General features: G+C 50.2%; 1 protein-coding gene across 2 annotated transcripts in view; it reads right to left on the reverse strand.

Moving 5' to 3' along the window:
* Positions 1 to 5812: 5812 nt before the first annotated feature.
* KDSR (3-ketodihydrosphingosine reductase) overlaps positions 5813 to 25008 on the reverse strand; it is a 42258-nt gene continuing 23062 nt past the window's right edge. Inside the window, exons 7-12 of one of the 2 annotated variants that reach the window (XM_069569140.1) lie at positions 19963 to 20046; positions 16986 to 17069; positions 13479 to 13580; positions 8155 to 9986; positions 6814 to 6919; positions 5813 to 6126 (exon numbers count right to left, since the gene is read on the reverse strand). In XM_069569140.1, coding sequence (XP_069425241.1) covers positions 9867 to 9986; positions 13479 to 13580; positions 16986 to 17069; positions 19963 to 20046 — 390 coding nt within the window. In that variant the 3' untranslated portion in view covers positions 5813 to 6126; positions 6814 to 6919; positions 8155 to 9866. The remainder of the gene's footprint in view (positions 6127 to 6813; positions 6920 to 8154; positions 9987 to 13478; positions 13581 to 16985; positions 17070 to 19962; positions 20047 to 25008) is intronic. The other variant, XM_069569141.1, reaches the window with a different exon arrangement.

A 25008-nucleotide genomic window follows, 5' to 3' on the forward strand; every position in this document is an offset into this window, starting at 1 on the left:
GGCCTCCGCGGTCGTCCAGCACTGTTCTAGACCCCCGCACCTCCTCGAGTTATCTACACATACACCAGTCTACATAGACACCATGTGCGCACAGTTTTAATGCTTTTATACACAGTCATACGTATACATTTTATATACGTAAACATTTTTTAAGTTCATCAGTACAAATGGCCTCCGGAAAAAGAGCACAGAGGGCAGAGGAGTCGCATGCGCGTATTTTTATTTCTAAAAGTCTTTGACGGAGCGCCGGGAAAACGTTTACTAATAGCACGGCGGCTTAGTTAACTGGGCTTCCCTGGTGGCTCAGGCGGTAAAGAGTCTGCCTGCGATGCAGGGAGACCAGGGCTCCACCCCTAGGTCAGGCAGATCCCATGGAAAAAGGAATGGTCACCCACGCCAGTATTCTTGCCTGGAGAACTCCATGGAGTTCCATGGACGGACGGGCCTGGCGGCCTACAGCCCATGGGGTGGGTTGCAGAGTCGCGCACACACAGTGACGAACACCTGATGGGGCTCAAGTGGAACTTCCGGGAGCGTCCTTTGTGTGGGAAAGGAATGCAAGGCTGACTACTGCCCTGTCCACACGCACACCTCAAACTGTACTTGGTCTCCTTCTTAGACTAGAATCAACACATTCATTCTTCAGTAAAATAAGCACAGCAAATTACTTTCATTTCTTCATTTATCAGAGCCAGTCAGCCAACATGCCAGCCCACCTCTTGCTTGTAGGAATGTGTACCTGGTACAAATGTCTCATCCAGGCAAGGAGTGAAGGAAATGTTCCTTCCTGTTTCCAGCTGCTGGGACCGCCACCTTTGCCCCACGGCAGTGACGGCCAGGTGCGGTGGCCTGGAGATCTGTTCTCACCGAAACAGAGGAAAGCCAAGCGGAGGCCACCCGTCCTGGTTAGGGGTCTTCTCGGAACTTGCCTTAACTCCTGAAGTTACTTAGGAGGAACCGAAAGCTGCAGTGCTTGCGACCCAGCATGCGAGCGAGGAAGCGAGAGGCCAGAGCTGGAACCAGGCTGTCCTCCTGCCAGCGGGGAGACAGAAGGAAACGGGCCATTCCGAGTGAAGGAAAGCCTGCCTTCTTCTCCCCTTTACTCCACAGATGATTCTTCCACTCTTAAGTGGCCCCTTGATCATAATCCAACATTCTCAGGACAGGTCTGCATTAATCTTGACTAAAGGCTAAATATTCCCTAGGAATGTTCTGGGTGCTCCTTCAATCGAAACAGTGAAACCACTCCGCTATTCAGATTGCGTGCTTATCAGATTCCACCGAAAGTGTCAGGGCAGGGAGTCCTCAGAAGTGTGTGGATTAACTGTTTGACTACTGGTGACCTAGTCAGAGGAGCACCAGTCTAAGTCAGGAGCCCTAGGTACAAACCGAGAGACTTCCAATAACCTTCCAAACGCAGGCACTGTGGGGTTTCACTGGCCAAGCCGTCCTCCACTTTTAAGAGCCGATGGTTGGTCCTCTGCCCAGCTTTGCTGGCTGGGTTCTCGCGGTGGGTGGTACCAGGGAGTGAAAAGGACAAGACGCAAGGAATGGAGATCATATTCAGTGTCTCAAAGGCCTGTGCGTCCCTTCTTTATTCTCCAATCTGCCAAACAAAAAGGGTTTTATTGCCAGTTTTCGCCACCTACTGGTTGATATTTAACAGTATCATTCAGAAAGTTCTCTTCATCACCAATATTGTTATTCAGTTGCCAAGTCATATCTGATTCTTTGCCACCCCATGGACTGCGGCACACCAGGCTTCCCTGTCCTTCACTATCTCCTGGAGTTGGCTCAAACTCACGTCCATTAGATAGCGTAAGTGCTATCCCACCATCTCATCCCCTGTCACCCTCTGCTTGGGCCCTCAATCTTCCCCAGCATCAGGGTCTTTTCCAATGAGTTGGCTCTTTGCATCAGGTGGCCAAAGTATTGGAGTTTCAGCTTCAGCATCAGTCCTCCCAATGAATATTCAGGACTGATCTCCTTTAGGATGGACTGGTTGGGTCTCCTTGCAGTCCAAGGGACTCTCAAGAGTTTTCTCCAACACCACAGTTCAAAAGCATCAACTCTTTGGCGCTCAGCTTTCTTCACAGTCCAACTCTCACATCCACATGTGACCACAGGAAAAACACAGCCTTGAACACATGGACCTTTGTCAGCAAACTGACGTCTCTGCGTTTTCATACTGTCTAGGTTTGCCATGGCTTTTCTTCCAGAGAGCAAGTGTCTTTTAATCTTGTGGCTGAAGTCACCATCCACAGTGATTTCGGAGCCCAAGAAAATAGTCTGTCGCTGTTTCCATTTTCCCCCCTCTATTCATCACCAATATAAATGTTCCCAAAGCTTATGAAGCCCAAAAGGACATTGTTCTAATCTAAACATACGAGTAGATGTATGTATCAAATTCTTCCAAACCGTTAAAATTTTTATTTAAAGCAAGAATAGAAAGAGAGTGTTAACTGAGTGGGAATTGACAACTAACAGGTAAGACGAAAGAGGTAAAAATATAAAACATGACCCCAAACCAGTCAGGCAACCAAGTGCAAGTAAACCCATAAGGTGAACTAAGGAGAGTGAAAACAAGCAGAGAGCCTGCCTAAGAGAAAAGCGAACTGCTTAAAAACTAACTTCTCACAGGCATAGATAGGCAAGCCAGAACACTGCTTTCCAACATGAAGTATTTCTCCGTTGTTTCCAGCTTTACTGAGATAGAACTGACGTAGTATCTTACACATTATCAGCGCTTACGCTACCTAGTGCCACGTTCTGCAGGACGGTTTCATACTTTGTGGCAAACATTCCTTGATAATGTTATAATACTAATTCCACATTAGTTAGTATAGTAACAGTAATAACATTCCTGACTCATTTACACTCCAGAGCCCCTCTTCTGTACATGCCTGTCCTCATCAGGAACCTCTTTACGAGATCTAAACCAACAAGCCCTGATGTAACCAGGAAACCCACCTGGTTAACTTTTAGTGGGCCCTAAAGCTCAATAAAATGTTTGGAATAATTAAGCAACAACTTTTGAAACCAGGCAGTGAAGCGCAGGTAAACCATTGTATTGTGCAAATTTAGCCAGCCAATGTTTACAAAGGAAAGACAGTAAATTCACCCATGGCAATTTTTCTCCTTTCAGATTAATGACTCGGCCCTTGATCGGAATGAACTGAGGTTAGGAACTTACACTTTTCAAATGCTCACTCCTCTTGTGGGAGTGACACGAACCACCACCGTGCTGAGAGCAGGCGAAGAATCTGCGTTCTTCTGCAGTAACCAGCGTTCGCTCTCCGCGCTCCCTTCTCCTTGCTGGACTAGGTCTGTGCGCACAGGGGCTCTCTCTCCAGCTGTGGAGCACAGGCTCTCGGTGCCTGAGCTTCAGCAGTTGCTGCACCCAGGCTCCGGAGGACTGTGGTTCAGGCACATGGGCTTAGTTGCTTCAGGGCACGTGAGATCCTCCTGGAGCAGGGATCGAACCGGTGTCCCCTGCATGCGCAGGCAGATTCTTAACCCTTGGCCTACCAGGCAAGCCCCCTCTTATGCTCTTTAGCACAAGACACAGTATCTCCCAGACATGAACTACTGATGAGCACGTTTAGAAAAAGCAAAGTCAGCACATCTGTTATCTAGGGCTGCAGTAACAAAGGACCACTAACTGGGTGACTTGGAGCAGAAATTTATTCTCCCCCCGTTTCGGCAGCTCAGAGTCCCAAACCCAGGGGTCAGGAGGACCATGCCCCCTCTGGAGGCTCGGGGAAAGGCCTTTCCCACCTCGTCCTGGCTCTCGCTGGGGGCTGGCAACCCTTGGCAACCGCACTGCTTCTATCCACGCCGCTGTCTTCCCGTGGCCTTCTCCCAGTTTCTGCTTTCCCGTTTTCATGAGGTCACCAGTCATATTGGATGAGGACACTAATAGCCTCACCTTAATGTGGCTGTATCTGTGAGGACCCTACTCCCAGTAAGGTCACATCCAGGGGTTCTGAGGATGAGGACCTCAGCATCTTTTAAGGACACACAAGTCAACCCATAACAATATGTATCTGACTTTTTCCTCCCAAACTACTGAGGAATGTTTATTCCAAAGCTCAAGGGCTCAGCAACCCCTAAATTTCAGAGAGCCATGATCTTTCCAGATTCCAGCCATTCCCTGTTTGTGCTCAGAGTTCTTCAGAGGCCGAAGCCTCAGCTCCTCCACGTGGGGTGATGTGGCCCAAGCCTGCCCCCCTCAAGACCTCCCCGCAAGGCCTCCATCCCGAGACCCCCCCTGCCCCAGTCTGCTCACCCTCTCCTGGAGCTGCGTTACCGCCACAGGCTTTCTGGGAGACGCCAGGGTCTCTCCCCTCTCCTTGCACACACGCTTGTCTCCCTGAAAGGAACCCAGCTTTCCTGTGGCAAATTCATATTCATTCCTCAAGGTTGATCGGAACCGCTTCTTCCTTCCATGTGCCCTTCCCCGCCTGTCCCGGGCAGTCCACGGATCCCACTCGCGCCGCTAAAAGAGGTTTCTCGTGGAGGCCAGGAGGCTCCAAGTCAGAAAACCCGTTTGGATCCAGGCTTCAGTGCTTTGCTGCTGCGACCCTGGTCTAGTAACTTAACCTCTGTGCCTGCGCCCCCACTTATAACACAGGGGTGTAAGGGCCCCACTGGCAGGCTCAGTGTACGGTTTAAGTGAGTTAGACAAAAAGCGCTCACAACAGGGACTGTCAGGGGTCACATCTCCGAACGTTAGCTATGGTGCCTTACTACTGTCGGGTCACAGGTGATCTCTTTTCTCCTCTGCAGTGCTACGCAGCGCCGTGGGGACTTAGCTCCCCCATCGGGATGGAACCTGCACCCCTTGCATCGGAAGCGCAGAGTGTCAACCACTGGAGCACAGAGAAATCCCACCATGTGATTTCTGACATGCGCCCCCCGCCCCCAGATTGTAAGCTATTTGAAGGCAGGAACCATATTTCCCTTTGTACATTCCCAGCCTAGAATAGAGCTTGGCATTCAAATGATGGTGGCATAACGTTCAGAAGCCTGAAAAAGGAATGGGGAGCGGTTCCTCTTTCTCCAGGAAGAATGGTCAGAGCCTTCAGAGGGATGAAGAAGTGAGCAGGGGACTCACCAGAAATGGGATCCCCACGGGGAGGGGCAGACTGAATCCAGTACTGTTTACATCGCCGGTGCCTGGATACCAAGCTCCTCATAGGCATTCGATAAACACAGGCCAAATGAGAGAAAATGGGGTGCATAAAATCAAGAGTGGGACAGAAGTCAAGAAATAATTTCCTTTTTAAACATCCAAACATAAAAAGTACAGAGGGGATATCCTACGCCATTTATGTATACAAGTTGCTCAAACTGAAAGGTTCAATTTGCCAATCAAGCCATCCAAGGCATCTCTTCTCAATGTGACCACAATTTTTCTATTTAAGGATCGAGAAATATTAAGGCGTGTTCTTTCCCATCTCTCTCTTCTATGCCTTTCAGAGTCTAGAAGATATTTCCTTGTTGGAATATGAAGCCTTAAAGCATAGAAATCAATTTGTGTATGAAACATAATTACCTAAGAAATTTTCTTAAATTCCATATTTCTTCCTTTTATTCATATACCCCACACTAGAGTCACACAAATCCAGAACATATTTGAAACAAGGGCCAAAACATCTACTGTGAAAATAATACTTTCTAAAAAATGATAAAAATAAAGCCTTGTCAAGTGTTTAAGATGTAAGGTTAGGGTAATATCATGAAAGAGACTGGTGTTTTGCTTAAATGTGTCTTTAAAAATGCACATTTCTAAGAAAGAAGTTTTCAAATCTGTAAAGCATGTTCCCCATTTATTTTTTGTCATGATTCAGAAATACAAGATATGAAAATTAGGTTACAATTCTGCCACAAAAGCTTCTAAAGTAGCAAACACAGGTTCTATTATATATCAAAATAGCCATATGCATTCTTATCAGTTTAAAAATGCCTTTAGAGTTGTCACCTCAAGCAAGTGTAAAATATAATAGCTAGTCTTTCCTCTTCAAAACACCAGACCTGCCAGCTCTGCTGAACTAGGCAAGACTGCATCCGGAATACGGGAGATCATGGCTAGCAGGCATTCTTCAGCGCTGAGCCACTAAGAAGCTAAGGAAATGAGAAAGACACGAAACATTTCAGGGCAAAAAGTATGAACAGCTTAAGCGTCTTCGAGTAAGTTAAGACACATTTAAACTGGAATATGATATGATAAAATTAAATATGTTGATACACTTCATTTCTTAAAAATTATTATGGAACTACCTTCTTCTGAAAAGAAAAGACATTCAATTCTTTGAATCAAACAACTATTATGAAAAAAGTTTTGTCATTATTAGAAATGGTCTCTCAAATTTTTACTTCCAAGAATCAACAATAAATGGTTTACCAGATCCAAACAGAGACTTATAATGAAACAAATATAATTTCATATAAAGGGGCCATCAATAACAGCATTTTTAATTTCTTCTCTTTTCAGCTGTCAAAGTTAAATTTTAAAGTATATAGAAAAGAACAACTCTCTTGACTTTGTTTTGGCAAAAATGAGAATTTTTATACCTTTTTCAATGATATAGGGTCCTTGAACATACTTTGCAGTTTCAATGGCTGAATAACGTTAAACATTAAAATAAATATACTCACAAATACATTATAATAAAATAATACAACCCAACCTAGCAGAGGCAGGCACATCAGACCTGAAACTCACATAATAAGCTACTGTTGGTCACATACACAGAATCCACCTTTCAACAGAATTATGATTAAACTTCTTCTGCCACAAGTAAGACTTACCCACTCCTGGGTACAACAGAAAGTGTTCAATCAATGTGACCCTTAAAAAAAAAAAGCCGATAGTTTCCCTAACAATCTGCAGTCTGAGTCAGTCTTTCTCTTCTTTCTGAGCAAAAAAGAAATCAGTATAATGAAAGGTTTAACAAGAATTGAGCCAAAAAAGATAAAAAAGAGAATCTGCCTATAACAGTTTCACAACTTGGATGAAGCCAGGTCACTGTGTGATGCTTCTTACGTGTCTACAATCCCCCATCCAAAAAAAAAAATTTTTAACATTTTGAAAAGGTAATATGAGGTCTACACTGGACATAAAAAACATCTCCACAGAGTCTGGGGCAATCTCTGTCATCTAAACCACTGGTATTTCTTCAGATAAGTGAACAGCCCATGGTGTGACATGAAGAAAAACTATACGAATCTCAAGTCAGGTTTTGCTATCAAGTAAATTACGGCACCAAGTGTAGGCAGGAGCAAAGGAACACCTCAGTTTCCAAACCTTTTTGTCTACGAAACTGTAGACCTTTGCCATCTCTGACAGAGGCTGTATTTCCATGAACCTCATGCTGTAATTCCCCGGTGCTATGATTTCCACGAACCTGCTCTCACGCCTGAGCCTCGCCTCAGTTGGGGATATCTCCCTGTTGCAGAACAGGGGCTCCTAGATTTGTTCGGGTCGTAAGTGACCCGGAATGACTGAACTCTCTCTGAGGCTACCTTGAGAAATGTATATTGAAATAACTACTGTAAAAGAGTTAATTTGATCAAAGAATGTACCATTTTGGACTAGACTTAAATACAGACCATCAGTAGAAGATACCCACATTCAAGAAACACTTAGGAAAAAAGAATAAAACTGAGAAACATTCAGCTTTTACTTTGTATCTGTTTTCTGCCAATGAGGAAAATATAGTCAATACTCCCTTTTAGAAGCTACCCAATATGACTCAGCAGAGTTTGCAGACGATGGCTCCTGAAGGCTGAAAGATTCGTGAAAACTTTATGGGTTCAACCCACCCCGACAGACTGCAGTGAAGTCATCCCGAGCAACTTACATATTAAATAACAATCTCTTCTGTCGCTCACTGTGTGAACGCGTGCCATTCTCATGCCTTTCAAAAAGACACTGGATAAAAGCCATTCAACATCTTACTTTGTAAAAATTGAGTCATTTGAAAGTCAAGAGTTCAAAAACTCAAGAGTAAAAAAGGTTTGTCAAAGTGTTCAGGTCTTTAATCTCTTGTACAGCTGCTGTTTTTGAACAAGAAAAAAAAAATTCCTTCTTCCAAAGCAGTGGTCTTTTCTCACTAAAAGGAGCTGGAATCTGGAAACGCATAAACTCACCCGTGTGCGAGAGGGCGGGGCTGGGTACCGTGAGGGCGCCGCCCTCGAGGCTCAGGTCTGCAGGGCGCATCCCGGACGGTGCAGCTCGTGGGCAGCGGCTCGCCGGCCTCGCCGCGGAATTCCGCCCGTGGACAGCAGGCTGCGCCCGGAGAGGAACAGCGTGTCCGGGCCTCCGCTGTGCCAGCAACGACGGCTGGGCTTGCTAACACGCGGTCGGAGATGTTCTCAAGGTCAGTGGAGTCATGGAAAGACCAGGGCGATCATTTCATTTCACAAAGAAGCGTCTTCAACACCGGGCAGCCCTGTCGTCCTATGGTTTTTTCTCAAGGAGTAAGCTGAGGCTGCTGCCAGTGTGCGCCTCGAGGGCGCCGACCGGCACTTCCGCAGGAGCCCCCCCAAACACTGGCAGAAAACGGAGGGGGGGCATTTTCTAACTTATAAGGAGGTGGGTCCGTGGAAGTGTTGCTTCAGCTGCATATTAAAACGGTTACACACCTTGGCCAGATGGAGCCTACCTCTGCCGAGCAAGGCAGGTTCGACACAAGCATGTATCAGTGTAAGGCACCACACGGACACGAGGGGGAGAACCCGCACGACCGTCTCAGGAAAAACCCCAAGCTGAAACATGCTGTCAGCGTGTTTTGTTGTTGTTGGTTTTTTTTTTTTTTGCTGTGCTACACGGCATGTGGGATCTTAGTTCCCGGACCAGGGATCGAACCTGTGCCCCTGCATTGGAAGGGTAGTCTTAACTGCTAGGCCACTGGCGAAGTCCCCTTTCAGTCTTTCTTAAAAGCTACATATATGCTACAAAGAGACAAACGTCACACTTTCTAACTTTTTCATTTGCTTTAATAAACTCATTAATTCATTTTAAAAGTCAAGGGAAAAAAAACTGGTCTCTCTCTTTTCTTTTTTTATAAAAATATTATAGCAGTCTAAGCAAAAGTGGAAAGGCAGGCATGGGAAGAATAAGAAACTACAGCGGAATGGGTGAGCTTTGGGCCGTTACGGCTATCGAAGAAATTGTAAACTTTAAGCTTCTAAGGTTTTATCTCTCTCCTCAGAAAATATTTTAGGAGGCTGCCTTTCTCCATGAATGAAAAATGAGACGTGCCCTAAGCATTCGAGCCTAAAGAAGACAAAAAATCATTATTTTTTCCTACTGGAAAATATTTATCTCCTTCGTTCCTCTGTATGGTCCTCTCCCATCCCCCACGTAGTTTTATGGGATCAAAGAGAAAGAAACCACAAGTGGCCACCAGCATCAGAGTGAGTCAGGGGTACTATTATGCATTCAGCCCCCACGGCAATGTGCGAAATGCATCTGTAATAAAACACACCAAGTTAAAAAAGAGAACAAGAAAAAAAGAAAAGGTCCCAGAAACCCATTTGGACATGATTTCTAGTGGGAAAAAGCAGAAGAGAAGAAACATTTCAGTGATCTTTCTGGAATCCTGCTCACACGCTGTGAGTTCCCTTACCATCACCTCTCCACCTCGGAGAATCAAGCAGTCTCCTCCGTATTTGCATAGTATTAATAATAGTCTGGAGTTGAACGGCGATCCCCTTGCTTGCAGCCAGGTTTCTGAAGACCACTGGTCCAATCTCACAGATTAGAAAGCAAGACATAAGTGTCTGCAAGCCCAAAACTGTGTCCCACTTAGCAGCAAGCTGGTAGATTATTCAGACAGTCTTTTTCCAGGGGGTGAGAATCAGGCAGTTTTGTCTACAGTCTCCAATTTTGCCTTCTGCGTCATGCAGCGACGCACGATGCTGTCGAAACTTCCCAGGTAGAACAGTGCGATCGTGCGGAAGAGGCCCATGGTGACCACCTGCGGGACAGAGGCCTGTGAGCGCGCGCAGCAGGGCAGCACACTCACCCGTCCAGGGACTCTTCGGGTCCGTCTCTGACACACAGTCCCTAAGACACATCTTCTGATCTGCTCCGAGGATAAGGATATAGAATGAAAACGTGGTGAGCACCAGCAGAACACAGAGGCTCTGCACCGCTGGACACACAGGGCCTGCAGCCAGGCGGCGACACGTCGTCGTCCAGCTACTGAAAACACATGCAGCTACACAAAGAGCAAAACGGAGATGCTCAGTAGCCTTCGGGTTCTCCGAGCTCGGGAAGGTCCAGAGAAGCATCTCCAGTATCCAGACTACAACCAAGGCTTCTTGGTTCAAGGTTTATGTACTGATCGTAAAAGGCAGACCCTACGCCAGGCGCTGAGAATGCTTAGTGCCAGCCGCCACCAGCTCGCTCCAGACCTGGGCAGAGAACCAACTGAAGAACAGCAATTACTGGCTCAGGGTTAGGGAGCGATTAACCAAACCCCTTAATTTTTGCCCTTTCCAGTAAGGGACTCCCACTGTAACACCTGCAAATGCAACTTTTAAAAGGCAGGAGACTACAAAGAGAAACATTTTCAAAGATTCAAAGCATCAAAAAATTTGCCTCCCAGGAATTCCCTGGCCGTCCAGTAGTTAGGACTCCATGCTTTCACTGCTGAGGGCCTGGGTTCAATCCCTGGTCAGGGAACAAAGATCCCACAAGCCATGCCGAAATGGCACAAAAAACCTGCCTCCCAAGCAGCACCTGTTTTTCAGGAGCTACCAGAAGAGGGAAGCAGCCAAAGAGAAAGGCGTCAGCAGAGAACGGCAACGCCCTGTGATACGAAGACGCAGGGGACCTGGCACTGAAGAGCAGCGGAGCGCCCCTGGGGTGACCGAGAAGGGGGCCGGGGTCCCCCGAGCCCCAGACTCGGGGGTGGCAGCCAGTCCTGATGGCAGGTAAGGAGGCTCCGTGAGGAAGTCCTTCCAGGTGAAACTGACAGATTATCTGATATTTCTAAGAGGAGACGAACACAATCACTATGAATAATACCTAGTAAAAGGCCAGCTAACCTTTAGTTTCAGGGAAGAATAAAAAAGATTATAGAAGAAAGGAGAATGGGTTGTGTATTACACAGCTCAGCTGGGAACAGCACTGAAATAGCCCTAATGATGGTTAGCTCAGTACAGTCTAACCAAAATCACAGTATCACTAAAAAGGGAGGGTAAGAGCTGGTGGAGGCGGGGCGGGGTAGGTGTGAACAAGGAGAGAAGGGTAAGAAAGGGGAGCTCCGCGTGCACCCTTCAGCAAGGATATCAACCTGATCCAGAACCAAGAAACCAGCTAAAAGCCTCCATGGAAGTGTCTGCTCCAGAGATAAGGAGGTAAAGGCCGGAGCCAGACCGCTTCTGAGAAGGGTGGACAGTGGATACGGGTGAGGGTCTGCCGTGTCTCACATCGAGTCTCAGAAATGACCTCATGCTCTCAAGCAGGCAGAAGGATAATTTTGAAAAGTGTAAAAACCAAGGGGAAGCTGGAAAAGGCAAACTCTGGAGACAGTGAAAACATCAGCGGCTGCGAGGGTTTTAGAAACAGGTGGCCCCAAGGGAACACTCGGAGCTTCCAGGTGGCCCTAGCGGTAAAGAGCCCACCTGCCACCGTGGGAGATGTAAGAGACGTGGGCTCAGGCCCTGGGTCAGGAGGACCCCCTGGAGGAGGGCCCAGCAGCCCACTCCAGCGTCCTTGCTGGGGTAATCCCATGGACAGAGGAGCCTGGTGGGCGACAGTCCACAGGTTCACAAAGAGTCGGGCACAACTGAAGTGACCTAGCACGCACAGTGCAAGATTCAGGCCAGGGAAGCATCTGTAGGACACTTCAATGCTGGGTAGGGGTCTCTCTGCAGCCGTCAGAGCCACAGGGTGGATGACGCCATGAGTGACTCCCAAGGCCAACTGGGGACTTCGGGCGGCAGTAACGCATGGACACCAGCTCCTCAGCCGTGACGGAGCCACACCCACGCGCAAGACGTTACTGGCAGGAGCATCGGGAGGGACTGGAGACAGGTTTGCGGGAACTCATGGGCTTCTACTCACATTCTCCATAAGCATCTAAAAGAAATTTAGATGCTCTTTTTGTTACTGTTGGCAAAACCCTGAGGCACGCGGGGTCTCAGTGCCCTGAGCAGGGGTTGACTGCATGCCCCGCGGCGACAGTGCGGACTCAACCACTGGACCCCCTGGGGCGTCCGAGGATCTCCTCCTGGGAGAAGCAGAGAAGCCTCTCCCCACCCGACTCGTTGGGACTTTCTGGGGTGAATGAGGCTCTGCCATCAGCCGCCCCTGAGGGGCTGCCCCGGCCCCATCTCCCCTCCGACACCTGCCTCGGTCTTTCCAGAGTGGTCCCTCTGTGGAAACCCTCATCACGCGGCACTGCACTGTCGAATCAGCCTCCTCAGCCTCTCCCACCAGACCGCAAGCCTCCTGGCGCCCAGAGGCTGCCGCCTTCCCTCTGGTTCTCCAGCAGCAGACACAGCGCCAGGCTCAAGGAGCAGCTGATTTTTATGTCTCTTCTGGATGAACCGTAATCGCTGTGAGGGCAGGGACTGCCTCGCACCCTGGACTTACCTCCCTGAGCTCCTGTGGTCTGACTCACTGGAGAGTTTCTGGTCTAACATCCTGGGACTTTCAGGCAGGACCACCTCTAACCCCTAAAGACCTACCAGGATTCCCAGGTGGTGCCAATGGTAAAGAACCTGCTTCCCAGTACAGGGGACTTAAGAGACCCAGGTTTGAACGCTGGGTGGGGAAGATCCCCTGGAGAAGGAAATGGCAACCCACTCCAGTATTACTGCATGGAGAATCCCATGGACATCCCATGGACAATCCCAGAGGAGCCTGGCTGGCTACGGTCCACAGGGTCACAAAGAGGGGGACATGACTGAAGCAATTCATCATGCACGCACCCCCTAAAGACAGAGATTTCCAATTTTCAATTCCAGACGAGGACGCGTTCTCAGAGGAAAACTAGATGAACGCCCTAATAGTAGAGCAGGCGCCTTCTCTCTACACCCGCAGCGCCACGTGGAAGACTTCTTCCCAGTCTAAATTCCTCACGCTACATCTTTAACCTGGCTTCCCTGGGGGCTCAGATGGTAAACAATCTGCCTGCCAACCCAGGAGACGTGGGTTCCATCCCTGGGTCAGGAAGATCCCCTAGGGGAGGGCACAGCGACCCACCCCAGTGTTCCTGGAGAAGCCTGCAGACAAAGGGACCTGGAGGGCTGTGACTTAGCGACTAAACGACTTTAAAATGCTTCCTGTTTACTTCTCCCAGGTAGAGGAAGACACAAGCTGATACTCCAGTAACAACTCTTCACACCCCCAGACAAAGCTGCCCTGTCTCCCCTCAGCCTTTGCCCACTGAGGCTCAGTGAAGGGCCTGGCTGTCTATCTGGGTGTCCGTCTGTCCTGAGGCCCAGGCACGGCTCACCTGCTGGAGCCCTTCAGTGATGGACGTTACTGGAGCCATTCCACAGGTCAGTGATGAGAGCATGTACCCGTCGGAGCCGATGGAACTGTTGAAATTTCCTTGCTGAAATAGAAAGGAAAGAGGCAGTGGTAGCATCATGGAAAGGAATCAGCTCAGCACGCCAGAAATGATGTCCCGTGTCCGTCCACGTCGAGGGGAGGAGCGGTCACGGGCACACGCGCGAGCTCGGGATGAACGTGGCTGTGGCAGACAGGCTGGGGCGGCTGGACGGACACTTCTCAAAATATGAGCCATGGACCCTGAGTGTCGGGAGACCCTCCCCGAAGACAAACCCGCAGTCATGCCAACACTAAGACGTGAATCACCTCGTTTCACCCCGGGGCACTGCACTGATGGGAGATGCCACTGTCTGGTTGGCCCGGACCACCCCAGCGCTTATAATGATCAGTAAACACGGGAAGAAAACTAATTGCTCAAATCTCCAAAACTTTTGCTTAAAACTGCACTCGTTAGCAGTAGAATGAATCGTTCTGTTCAATCACGACCCTGGAGGACTTCTTTTTCCTGTTTTTTTTTCTAACTGGAGTATAGTTGCTTTACAGCGCCAACTGCTATACAGCCAAGTGCCTCAGCCACACGCGTGTGCACGCCCTCTCCTCCCCTGGGTTTCCTCCCATCTAGGTCCCCGCAGAAAACTCAGCCAGAAAGAGAAAAACAAACATCGCATATTAATGCATGTATGTGGGATCTAGAAAAACGGTAGATGAACTTATTTACAGAAATAGAGACACAGCTGTAGGGAACAAACGCACAGACCACCACGGGAGAAACGAGGCGTGGGACCAACGGGGACGTCAGGACTGACATGCGCACCCTGCTGTGAGGCAAGAGACCGCTAACGGGAGCCCAGTGCACGCACAGGACGCTGACCAATGGGAGCCCAGTGCACGCACAGGACGCTGCTCAACACCAACGGGAGCCCAGTGCACGCACTCGGGACGCGGCTTCTCACAGTTCTGCACGACGAAGAGGAGCAACGGGCGCCCCCTCGCGCTCCGCGCCAGCGGAAGGCGACGGACGCCTCTCGGGCGAGCCCTGCGCCCGCCGTGCGCGTCAGGAAGCATCCCCCTGCTCCGCAGACCGCTTCTGCAGCAAGAACCAGGACTGACGATCTGTGGTCATTCAGACGGGGGGACTTGGAAGAGTCCCAGCAGAAAATGAATGAAACGACTGTCGCTTCAAGGCAGGCGGGCAGCTTTTGTAGTACGTGTGCAAGTCTGAGCCAGAATCGGAAAAACGTGCGCCTGCCATTTTGAGGCTGTCAGCTTCTCAGTTACAGAAAGACTTCTATCGTAAGATCAGCAGTGATATGAATGAATGCGATTTGGGGGGTAACTCAGGGAATCCATGTTTTCCCAAGGATGAATACATAATGTTACAAAATCATGAATGGGTACAAAGCCGTGCACAGAACCGAGGACGAAGAGTTCGCTGCCAGAATTCCCAATTTCACGTCGCAACTCACCTTTAAGAAACTACTGTTCATCCAGTTCAGGTTTATATCGAAAAAAAAAAGGAATGTCCACAATCATCTGAAAAGCCTGGAGCGTCCCCCTCCCTTTCCCAGCCACAGTCTTTGCGCGGCCAGCCTCACTTTGCACCCTGCATGCAGAATGACCTGACGGATGGCGTGCAGGAGTGGCTACGGGGCAGCTGCTCTCCATCAGCACAGACGTTAAAGAGGCTGGGCGGACGAGAAACAATGCCCCCCTTCCCGCTAGGTTTTGTTTTGAAAAATACTTTTTGTTATAAAAATGTTACAGTAAAATACACTGAATTTATCATTGTCATTTTAAATGAATAAATCCTTTTTAAATGATACAGTTTCACTTTCTGATGCAGCAAATACTGATAACGATAAGCCATGGAACCAAAAGTTCTCTGGGGCCCTGGACAAGTTTAGGGTGGAAAGTGCTCGAGAGATGAAAAAAGCGTGAGAACCTCCAGATTAACGGAATCCTGCCAAAATACAAAGAGCTGCTTCGAATCGTTAAAAACATGGAGCGTGTTTGCTTTGACTTGAGATAACCAGGAAAAACAAAGTCCGCCCAGTCCACTGGTGCCATCTTCCTACGCCTTTGAACACAATCAGGGCAAAGTCCTTCCCACCTCCGCAGATGTTTCAATAGTCTTCAAGGCTTCCTGTATTCTGCTGGGTTCGGCCTGAACACGCAACAGACGTTACTTCAAGGCCGAGGTCCAGCCAGCCGACACTTCTCATTCCGATCATCCCCAGGTTTCCTAAATCCAATGTGGGCCTAAGGATTGCATGTATGTTTACTTGTCCCCTGGACATGCATATTTTTCTGCATGTGGGTTAACAGGAACGCTGCCAAAAAGCTTGTGGCCCACACGTCATCCTACAGAGCAGCACCTGGTTTCCAGAAAGACCGTTCTGGACTCTGAATAAACTCTGGAACGCGGAGGGGCACCAGGACGATGGCCAAGGGGGCTGGCAGCACTTTCTTGCTGGTAAATGTTTGGGAAATTATACCGGGAAGCAGGAAAGGGAAAGGAAAGTCCTTAAACCAGTGTGGCAGTGGGACACCTGAAATAATCCAGGACTGAAAACACTGCGGCGCAGAAGGGAGACGGCAGCACGCCAGGTAGGCCGTGGTGCGAACTGCCCACACGCCACGGGCAGCCCTCGGCCTCCTTTCAAAGAGCTGAGGCTCTCAGACTGCTCAACCTGCTCCTGAGATTAAGAGACACAGCCATGGGGCTCCCTGGTGGTCCAGCAAGGACCCGGCTGCCAGTGCAGGGGACACAGGTCCGGGAAGACCCCACATGCTGCAGAGCAACCAAGCCTGTGTGCCAACGACTGCTGAGCCCAGACTCCAGAGCCGGGGGCCGCAGCGAGAGAAGCCAGGGCGCCTGCAGCATCCACGCTCCTCAGCAGAGAAGCCGCCGCGGTGAGGCGCCTCTGCAGCACGAGGAAGAGCCTCCACTCGCCACAGCCAGGGAAAGCCTGTGCTCACCAACAGAGACCCAGTGCAACCACAAAGTTAGATTCAAAAGAGTTCGGTGCAGGATACAGGATGCTTGGGGCTGGTGCACTGGGATGACCCAGAGAGATGGTATGGGGAGGGAGGTGGGAGGGGGGTTCAGGATTGGGAACACGTGTACACCCGTGGCAGATTCATGTTGATGTATGGCAAAACCAATACAGTATTGTAAAGTAAAATAAAGTAAAAATAAAATAAAAAAATAAATAAATTTAAATTTTACTGTGGAAAAAAATAAGAGATATAACGAGTTTCCAGAACTTATTAACATGGAATTAACCAGGGAAGAAAAGAACAGTCTATGCTATTAGATATGCTGAATTTAATGCACACACACACGCAAATGCTAGTCATTTTATATTCTGAAATAAACCCTGGGACAAATACCTTTTTGGAAATACAGTACTGTAACTATTCACAAGGGAACAAGGGTTTTACTTACTACGGCGTCTTTAACAATTTGTTTGGCCACTTGTTCTGGTTTGCAGACCGATGTGGTCTCTGAAATAAGACGTGTCTCTAAAGGCTAAAAAGGTGGGGAAAAAAAGAGACATTATCGATACCATTACTATCCACTGCATTAAAAAGTAAGTAATTTTGAGAGTCCTCCTCCCCTAATTTTACATAATTCTAGTTTTCTACCTTTGAACAGATTCCTATTTTTAGAACTAAGTCCGTCTGGATTCCAGATCAGTTTCTACCTGGTTACCATGTAAAATTCAGCCCCTCAGCACCCCAGTTACTCTGTGGGACGAGAGTCCTAATTCCAGTGAGAACCATCAGAACTTCACTTAAAATATGGAAAAAAAAAAAAAAAAAAGACCCTGCCTTGTCTTTTTTATTTTTAAATCTTTGGAGCAACATGCAACCCATGTGCTCAAAAATTCTTTAGAAGGGAGTTTCAGTTAGAAGTTTCAAAACTTAAGCCTTAAATGGTATGAAACAATAAACTTTGTTTACCATGTGGGCTTGAAAAAATAAAATAAAAACCAGAACACATTTCCTTAAAACAGAAAAGCGTAGAGCTCATAAAAGTGTTTCTTGATGAACCTGAATTAAGAGAAAAGTCCTTTTGAAGGTGCCACCACTCTCCCACGTCCCCAGGCCAACACGACTAGACGTGGCCAGATGGACAGCAGAGGCGGAGCACTGTGCGCCCTCTACAGGGCTCACGGAGCAAGGCTGAACGCCATCCACCCGCAGAAGTCAGCCCAACACGCCAGCCAAGGAAAGACAAACAGCAGTTCACCAGCGAATCAAATCTTCGCCGGGAAATCACCGCCTGTTGCCAGCTCTGCTTCTACCTAAAAGATCACTTATCAGATGCTGCAAATCGGCTTAGCGGGTTTCCCTTCTTCTAAGACAGAGCATTCAGGTTACCTTTATTTCTTTCAAATAGTAGTCATTTTAGGAAGCAGAGTCAAAACGAAATGAATAGGGGGAAAGGCTTCTAAACCATAGACATCTTTCTGAAAATATACAGCCCATGGAGCGTCAGTGCTAGTTTTATGAGGCACAGATTCACACTTAGTGAGAATCACTGCAAAAAAGAAGAAAACCAGTCAACGCCAAGTTCAAGAGGGGAAGTTCTGACTGATTCCTCTCTTCCCCACTTTGCTTGCTCAGAGAGTGCCTCCTGCGTGTCAAGGCAGGCTCACGTGAACAGAGCGCAGGGCCTGCTCTCAGCTCGGGACGGCTGACAGTCACTGTGTTACTGTGAGAGTCCAGAGGCGAGGAAACGCCCCGGAGAACAATGAGGCCAGGGCAGAGGGTGGTGAGCATCCCGCGGGAGGGACGCTGAGACACAGCAAGTCAGGGGAGTCCTCTCCAGGATGACGGCTGCACGGCAACGAAAAGAAACACATGAGGAAGACCCACTCGAACAGCCAGAGAGAGGGCGGCAAGAGTGCAGCCCACACGTGGGGGCGGCCGGAGCCCCGGCGCGGCTGAGGCCCGAAGGGGAGAAACTGCAGAGGGCGGGTGGCCGAGGTCCAGACGGGGTCCCAAACGGCTCAAGGCCCCTGGCTTCTACTCCCAGCGTGCCCGGGAAGCCGCATGCCGCAGAATGCTATCAACACCAACATGCGGCATTTACTTCTAACTTCAGGTTAAATAACATCAGACGTTCCATGTCTTGGTCCCACTGGCTGCCTGGGAAGTGTCTAACAGCCGCAATGGGCCTGCATCACAGAGCTGCAGACACAGACCGTTTCCGCCATTCTAGAACATTCTATCAGACCATGCTGCACAGGAGCTTTTCATCTTTTGTGGTTTGGGTTTAAGTTTTGCCTTTTGGCCTTTTACTCACAAGAGGGGTTTGCACAGGGGAGTGACAAGAGCTGGCTTGTCCTTGGAAAGGATCACTAGCTACGCTATGAGACTCCAGCGGGGTAAGAGCTAGCAGCTATGAGACTCCAGCGGGGTAAGAGCTAGCAGCAGGCAGACCAAGCTGAAGACCATTACAACAGTCCAGGAGAAAATACCGGTGACTCACACTGCTGGGATGGTAGTGACACCTGCCCTTTTTTTAAAAAAGTCAGACTGGGGATAGGTCCTGAGAGCAGAGCCCAGGGTGGTGTGAGAGGAGGCATCAAGGCTGGCTTCAGGGTTTCCAGCCTAAGCAGCTGTGGGAATAGGGGGCACCAGAAATGAGATGGAAACTAGTAAGCGGGAACGAGAGGGAAGTCAAAAGTGCTGTTTTTGAAATGTTACGTCTGAGGCGCCCATTAGACCTCCAGGCAGAGACAATGGATCAGCAACCACTTCAAGTCCTTAAATGAAATTCAGTCCAGAGGAGACGATCACTGAAGAGTACTATGTGTCATGCTGAGTCAGGAAGTGACGGCGGACTCTCGGGGCCCCTGTGGACTGCAGCCCGCCAGGCTCCTCTGTCCATGGAAGTCTCCCCGACCCAGGGATCGAGCCCGCGTCTCCTGCATCGGCAGCCAGTTCTTACCACTAGTGTCACCCGGGAAGCCGAAGACTATTAACTTGTTAGTTAGAAATACAAGCTATACTCTCCATCAGAAAGGAAACACTTTATTCATCACATCAAACCTGAAGACTTAGCAAAAACGGCCTTTGAAAACAGGGTCACACCAGGACTTTCCTCCTGGTCCAGTGGTTAGGACTCAACGCTTCCACTGCGGGGGGCCTGGGTTCAATCTCTAGTTTGGGAACTAAGATTCCCACAAGCCATGTGTCGTTACCAAAAAATAACGAAGAAAATAGGGCTATAGCCCCCAAGATTTCAAGTGAAAGTTCCAGAAAGTTCTGAGGCCTCTTGCAAGCACTTAAGTTCAAAGAAGCTCAATTTTCTGACGAAAATGCCTGCAAGCTGAAGGACGGAAAGAGAGAAAACAGGAAAAGGGGTTTCCAGCGTTCAAGACTGGAAACAGGGCACAGAGAGGCCTACTCACCTTGGTCTGGTTTTCTTTTGCAAACCCAGGGGTGTCTGTGTCTGGTGGGTAGGCAACTGTGACGTACACATTGTAAGGCTTCACCTGCATTTCAGAGACAACATCGGGCCCTTTAGTAAAACAAGACACTTTCGCACCCTCCCGTATCAACCCGCACTTGCTGCCAGGCAGACATTCTGCACGTGGCCCTGATTTTCTCAAAAGATGGTGAGACCAACAGGCTGGCTCTGTAGAGGAGTGCTGTGTGTGCAGGACCCCGTGGACTGCAGCCCGCCAGGCTCCTCTGTCCATGGGGTTCTCCAGGCAAGAGAACTGGAGTGGGTTGCCACTCCCTTCTCCAGGGGATCTTTCTGATCCAGGGATTGAACCTGTGTCTCTGGCGTCTCCTGCATTGTAGGCGGGTTCTTTCCCCACTGAGACCCCAGAGAAGCCCCTACCACTGGCTGAATCAGGAAACCCTTGGCCGTGAAGATCATTTAGAAATAAACAGCTCACCCGAGCCTCTATTCTAGAAATCATCGGGCCCTGAGCTACAGAGGTTCGCTCGCCTCCTTCTAAGGTTCTTTTGCTCCCACTGACCAGAGCCTGGAAGCTGCAGTGAGGACAGCAAATGGCGCTAAAAGGAAGCCCGCTTGTCCCCCGACCCCGACCCCAACCGCTCAGCACGGCGGCCACAGCCACAGGCAAGTCTGTGCCTTGGCCATCTGGCTGCAAAGCTGCTCTCCTTCACGGTGCTTCTCAAACTGCCGGCTCTGCTAATCTCACCTACGATACAGGCGGAGACCATTCAAACCCCTCCCCTTTGCCCCAGACCCACGTGGAGAGTGACCCCATCCCGAGTCTGCTGGCCCAGGAGTGCCCAGCGCCAGGGAGGGCTCAGGGCTCACTTCTTCAGCAAACAGGGTGCTCCTTGGGGCTTCCCCCAGGTCAGACCAGGACCACCTCACCCGATTCTAAGCACGGAAACTCCTCCCCAGCTCCTCTTCCAGCAACCCTGCCTGATCTCGAACAGGATCCCAGGCTTGGTTCCCTCTCTGCCGCGTGTCCCCTCTGGAACCTCTCCACTCAGAACACACTGCCCAGCTGGAACGCAGCACCCCACGGGCCCCTGCTGCGCACCCCTGTGGCTCAGTGACGCTAAGGGGGGTGATTCAAACCTTCGGAGCCTCAGCCACGACTCTGCTTGCTCCTGGCTCACTGCTGAGTCCCACGGGAACACCGAGGGGACCCGGACAGGCACTGGTCCTGAGGGAGACCCCGCGCGTTTCAAGGAGGCCGACAGGTGAGTCACACGACACCTTGGAGCGCTCCAGGGTCCCGTCTGATCCGGTCTTTTCTCCCCCTGCTTCCCTCCGTGATGCGCAGCCCTGGAGGCCGAGGAAGGAGCTAAAGGGGCAGGGGCGCCAAACCACTCAGCCTGGGAGGGGCACCAGCAGGGGACGCGGTCCCCAGCGGCTGGGCCCCAGACACCCAGGTGTGAGACGCACTTGCTCAGCGTCACAGGGCAGGCAGCCCCAAGGCCCAGCTCATAACGGCTCTGGACTCAGGCCAGGCAGGGAGGCTGATGAGCAAGCAATTTCTCTTCCACTTGTTCTCATGATAGCAATTTTAGAAAGTGTCTCCCACAGCCTTGCCCTTCGCTGGGCACAGACAGAAGAAAAACACCACCGCCATCAAAAAACAAAAGTCAGTAAGTGGGAATCAGACCGCCCACCTGAAGCGTGAAGCTGGTGGCTCGGACGAGGCCGCTGCAGGGATAGTGCTCCTGTCCCCCGCCATGGGCCAGGACAGTGGGGCTGTGAGCTTCATGGCAGGACGTCAGAGTGGCGTTTCTCCAACTCAAGGTTACGGCTGAGCTGCCAGAAGAGCTTACCACTTTTCAGAACAGCTTTCTCCCGGGGGTGGGGTTGGGAGAAACCAGTCCAACCCCTTTCTGAGTACTGGTATCCTCGGTATAATCCTGGAGCCAGATGACCCTCTCAGCCTATGGCTGGGCAACTCCTGTGGCTACAAACTTAACCACTGTATTTATTTATTTTAATGGCTGTTTATTTATTTGGCTGTGCCAAATCTCAGGGATTCCATGGGGACTCAGACAGTGAAGAATCCGCCTGCAATGCAGGAAACCCACTTCCTGACCAAATGGGTTTGATCACTTGGTCAGGAAGATCCCCTGGAGAAGGGAATGGCGACTCTCTCTAGTGTTGTTGCCTGGAAAATCCCATGGGCACAGGAGCCTGGCGGGCTAGGGTCCATGGGGTTGCAAAGAGTCAGACCCGACAGAGACAAACACACTTTCCCTGCACTGGGAACTCTGAGTTTTAGCCACTGGACCACTGGGGATGTCCCCACTGTATTTATTTATCCAACAAGTGAAAGTGAGACAGTTACACAGCATCACAGACTCAACGGACGTGAGTCAGACTCCAGGAGACGATGGAGGACAAGAGGCCCTGGCGCATCGCGACCGTGGGGTCGCAAGAGCTGGACACGACTGAGCGAGTCAGCAAGAGCAGCAACCCAGCAGCTGCTGCACTATCTCCATGCCCTCATGGAGCTTACAGGCGCTGGAAACTCCCGGTTAAATAGTCTGTGAAAATCTAACTAAGCTGACTCTGGCTGTGGTTTAGTCACTCAGTCGTGTCCAACTCTTTGCGAACCCCTGGACTGTAGCCCACCAGGCTCCGCTGTCCGTGGGATTCTCCAGGCAAGAACACTGGAGACGGTAGCCATTTCCTCCTCCAAGGGATCTTCCCGACCCAGGATCAAACCCAGGTCTCCTGTGCTGGAGGTGGTGTCTTGCACTCCAGGCGGATTCTTTACCCTCTGAGCCACCAGGGAAGCCCCCAAAATTAACTCCACATCTTGATCCAATTAACTACGGTGAGTCCCCTGCATACGGGTGAGCTCCACTCTAAGCGAGTCCGCCTAAGTGCAGTCTGTCCCTAAGTCCAACGATGTTAGCTAGGTACCCAACCAGCACAATCGGCTATGCAGTGCTGCGCTGTAACAGGTATAGAATAGTTTTCAAAAATTATGCATAAAAAAATAAGACATTTTAAATCTTACAGTACAGTACCTTGGAAAGTACTCAAGTGGCATGCAGGGGCTGGCGCTGCGTGAACAGCAAGGAGCATCTCTGACTAGAGGGGGGAGAAGGGGCAGGAGATGGCAGGGCGGAAGGATCGTCAGCAGGAGGGGACAGAGGGCCAGGGACAGCCTCGCTCACGGCGTGCGGACCGGGTGCACCAAAGACACATTTGCGTCTCTGAAAATTCACAGCCTGAAGGTTTGTGTGTGGGGACACGTCAACCCCCTGGCCCCGGCAGAAAAGGAAATGAGGGTACTGGTTCTCGCTAGGACAGTGCCGACCCCTCAGGACCACCTCTGCGAAGAACTCAAGCCAGGACCGCACTGATTCTCTGTTGGTTTAGCCAGTCTGTGAAAGGTCAGGGCAAGGTCGGGCGTGTTGAGGCATGCCCGGACATGTCCGGGCATGCCGGGACATGTCCGGGCATGCCGGGACATGTCCCGGCAGAGAGCCACAGACAAGCCCCGGAGGCGGGCCAACAACCAAGCCGTCCAATCAGGAGCCGACACGGAGCCCTTGGACACCAATCACCGCTGAGCCCGCGTTTTCTTCCTTATATGGGAGCCCGGCCCGGGCTATAAAACCCTTCCCCACCCCCTCATACCTCGCAGACTCCCTTTGCTTCGCAGACCCCCTTCGCTTCCTTGCTCACCCGCCCCGGGGAGTTCTGCCCGAGGGCGACCGCCCAATGAAAGGCCCTGATCAACGGTCCATAGGGGTGGCGCTTTCTTCCCGCGGCGTCTCTTACAGTCTGCGTCTCTCTGGTCCTGCTGACCAACTCTTCTCTCCCTTCCACCCCAGGTCTGCCTGGTCCCAGCCTACCATCATTTCCTCCCTTCCACCTGGCCTCAGTCGCAGAGATGCCCACTTACTCAGGACCTAATTTATTACCCAAACAATTTCACCTAAAGGCGTGCTGTTCCTCACCCCATCAAAGCAAAGACAAGGGGGCAGAGAGCAGGGAGGAGCTTCCTGGGGGTCCGGGGTGAAGACCCTGCCTCCAGCGCAGGGTCTCAGGCCCATCCCTGCTCGGGCAACTGCGATCCCTTGTGCTGCGGGGCAATGAGCCTGAGCTGCAACCACTGAGCCTGCGGGTCCCAACCAGAGAGCCCTCGTGCCACAACTAAGAACCGCCACAGCCAAACAAAGTAACAACCAACCATTAAAGAAGAAAAGTGAAGACGAAGACCAAGGAGCTGGAGGAAGCATTAGAGCTGCTGACAGTGAAGCTCAGAACCTCAGCTTCAGCTTCTTTCCGAGCAGGAAAAGGTGAGGGAGGGGGTGGGGGTGATCGGGAGCAGGGATGTGCAAAGTGGGCACCTAGGGGTCTTTTATTTGGTCTCTGCCACTGTATCTTTGGCTACACTCCCACCGCCAAAGCCTGCTTTCCTAAAAGAACAACTTCTAACGTCTTCAAGTGATGTCTTTATACCTAAAAGACTGGGTTTAGAAAAGAAAGCCAAAAATGCCAACAGAGCATCTTCCAATTTAGTCCTTGCACATAGAGCATTTCTAGATCCAGCCCTCGTCTAGGGAGCAAGAGTGCGGTGGAGGAAGACTGAAGAGCTCATTAAACCAGAAACAATGATCACAGGCACTTAGAGTCTTAAGTACAGAACGTTTCATTCACAGAAAACACAAACCACCTTGGCTAAACAGACCAACAAGAACAGAGCCGTGCAAGCTGGTGAGGAAACAAGTGCATCGGAGGCAGCTCTGCTATGAACATGCTCGATCCTGATGACTGAACTTACTTCCCCTCAACTCTACTTTCCATGGGACATGTTGATTTCAGCTTTTGCTTACATGAGGACATTTTATTTTAATAGAGTCCAAATATGGAGCAAAGTTAAGCCACTTGGCAAGCCCAGACCGGCCACTTGCAGCCTGTGAATCACACATGTCACTGAGAGGCTTCGGGGACTCGCCCAGAAGGGCAGCTCCGGTCTCTTCCC

This window comes from Ovis canadensis, chromosome 23 (assembly GCF_042477335.2).
Source record: "Ovis canadensis isolate MfBH-ARS-UI-01 breed Bighorn chromosome 23, ARS-UI_OviCan_v2, whole genome shotgun sequence".
Classification (NCBI taxonomy): Eukaryota; Metazoa; Chordata; class Mammalia; order Artiodactyla; family Bovidae; genus Ovis; species Ovis canadensis.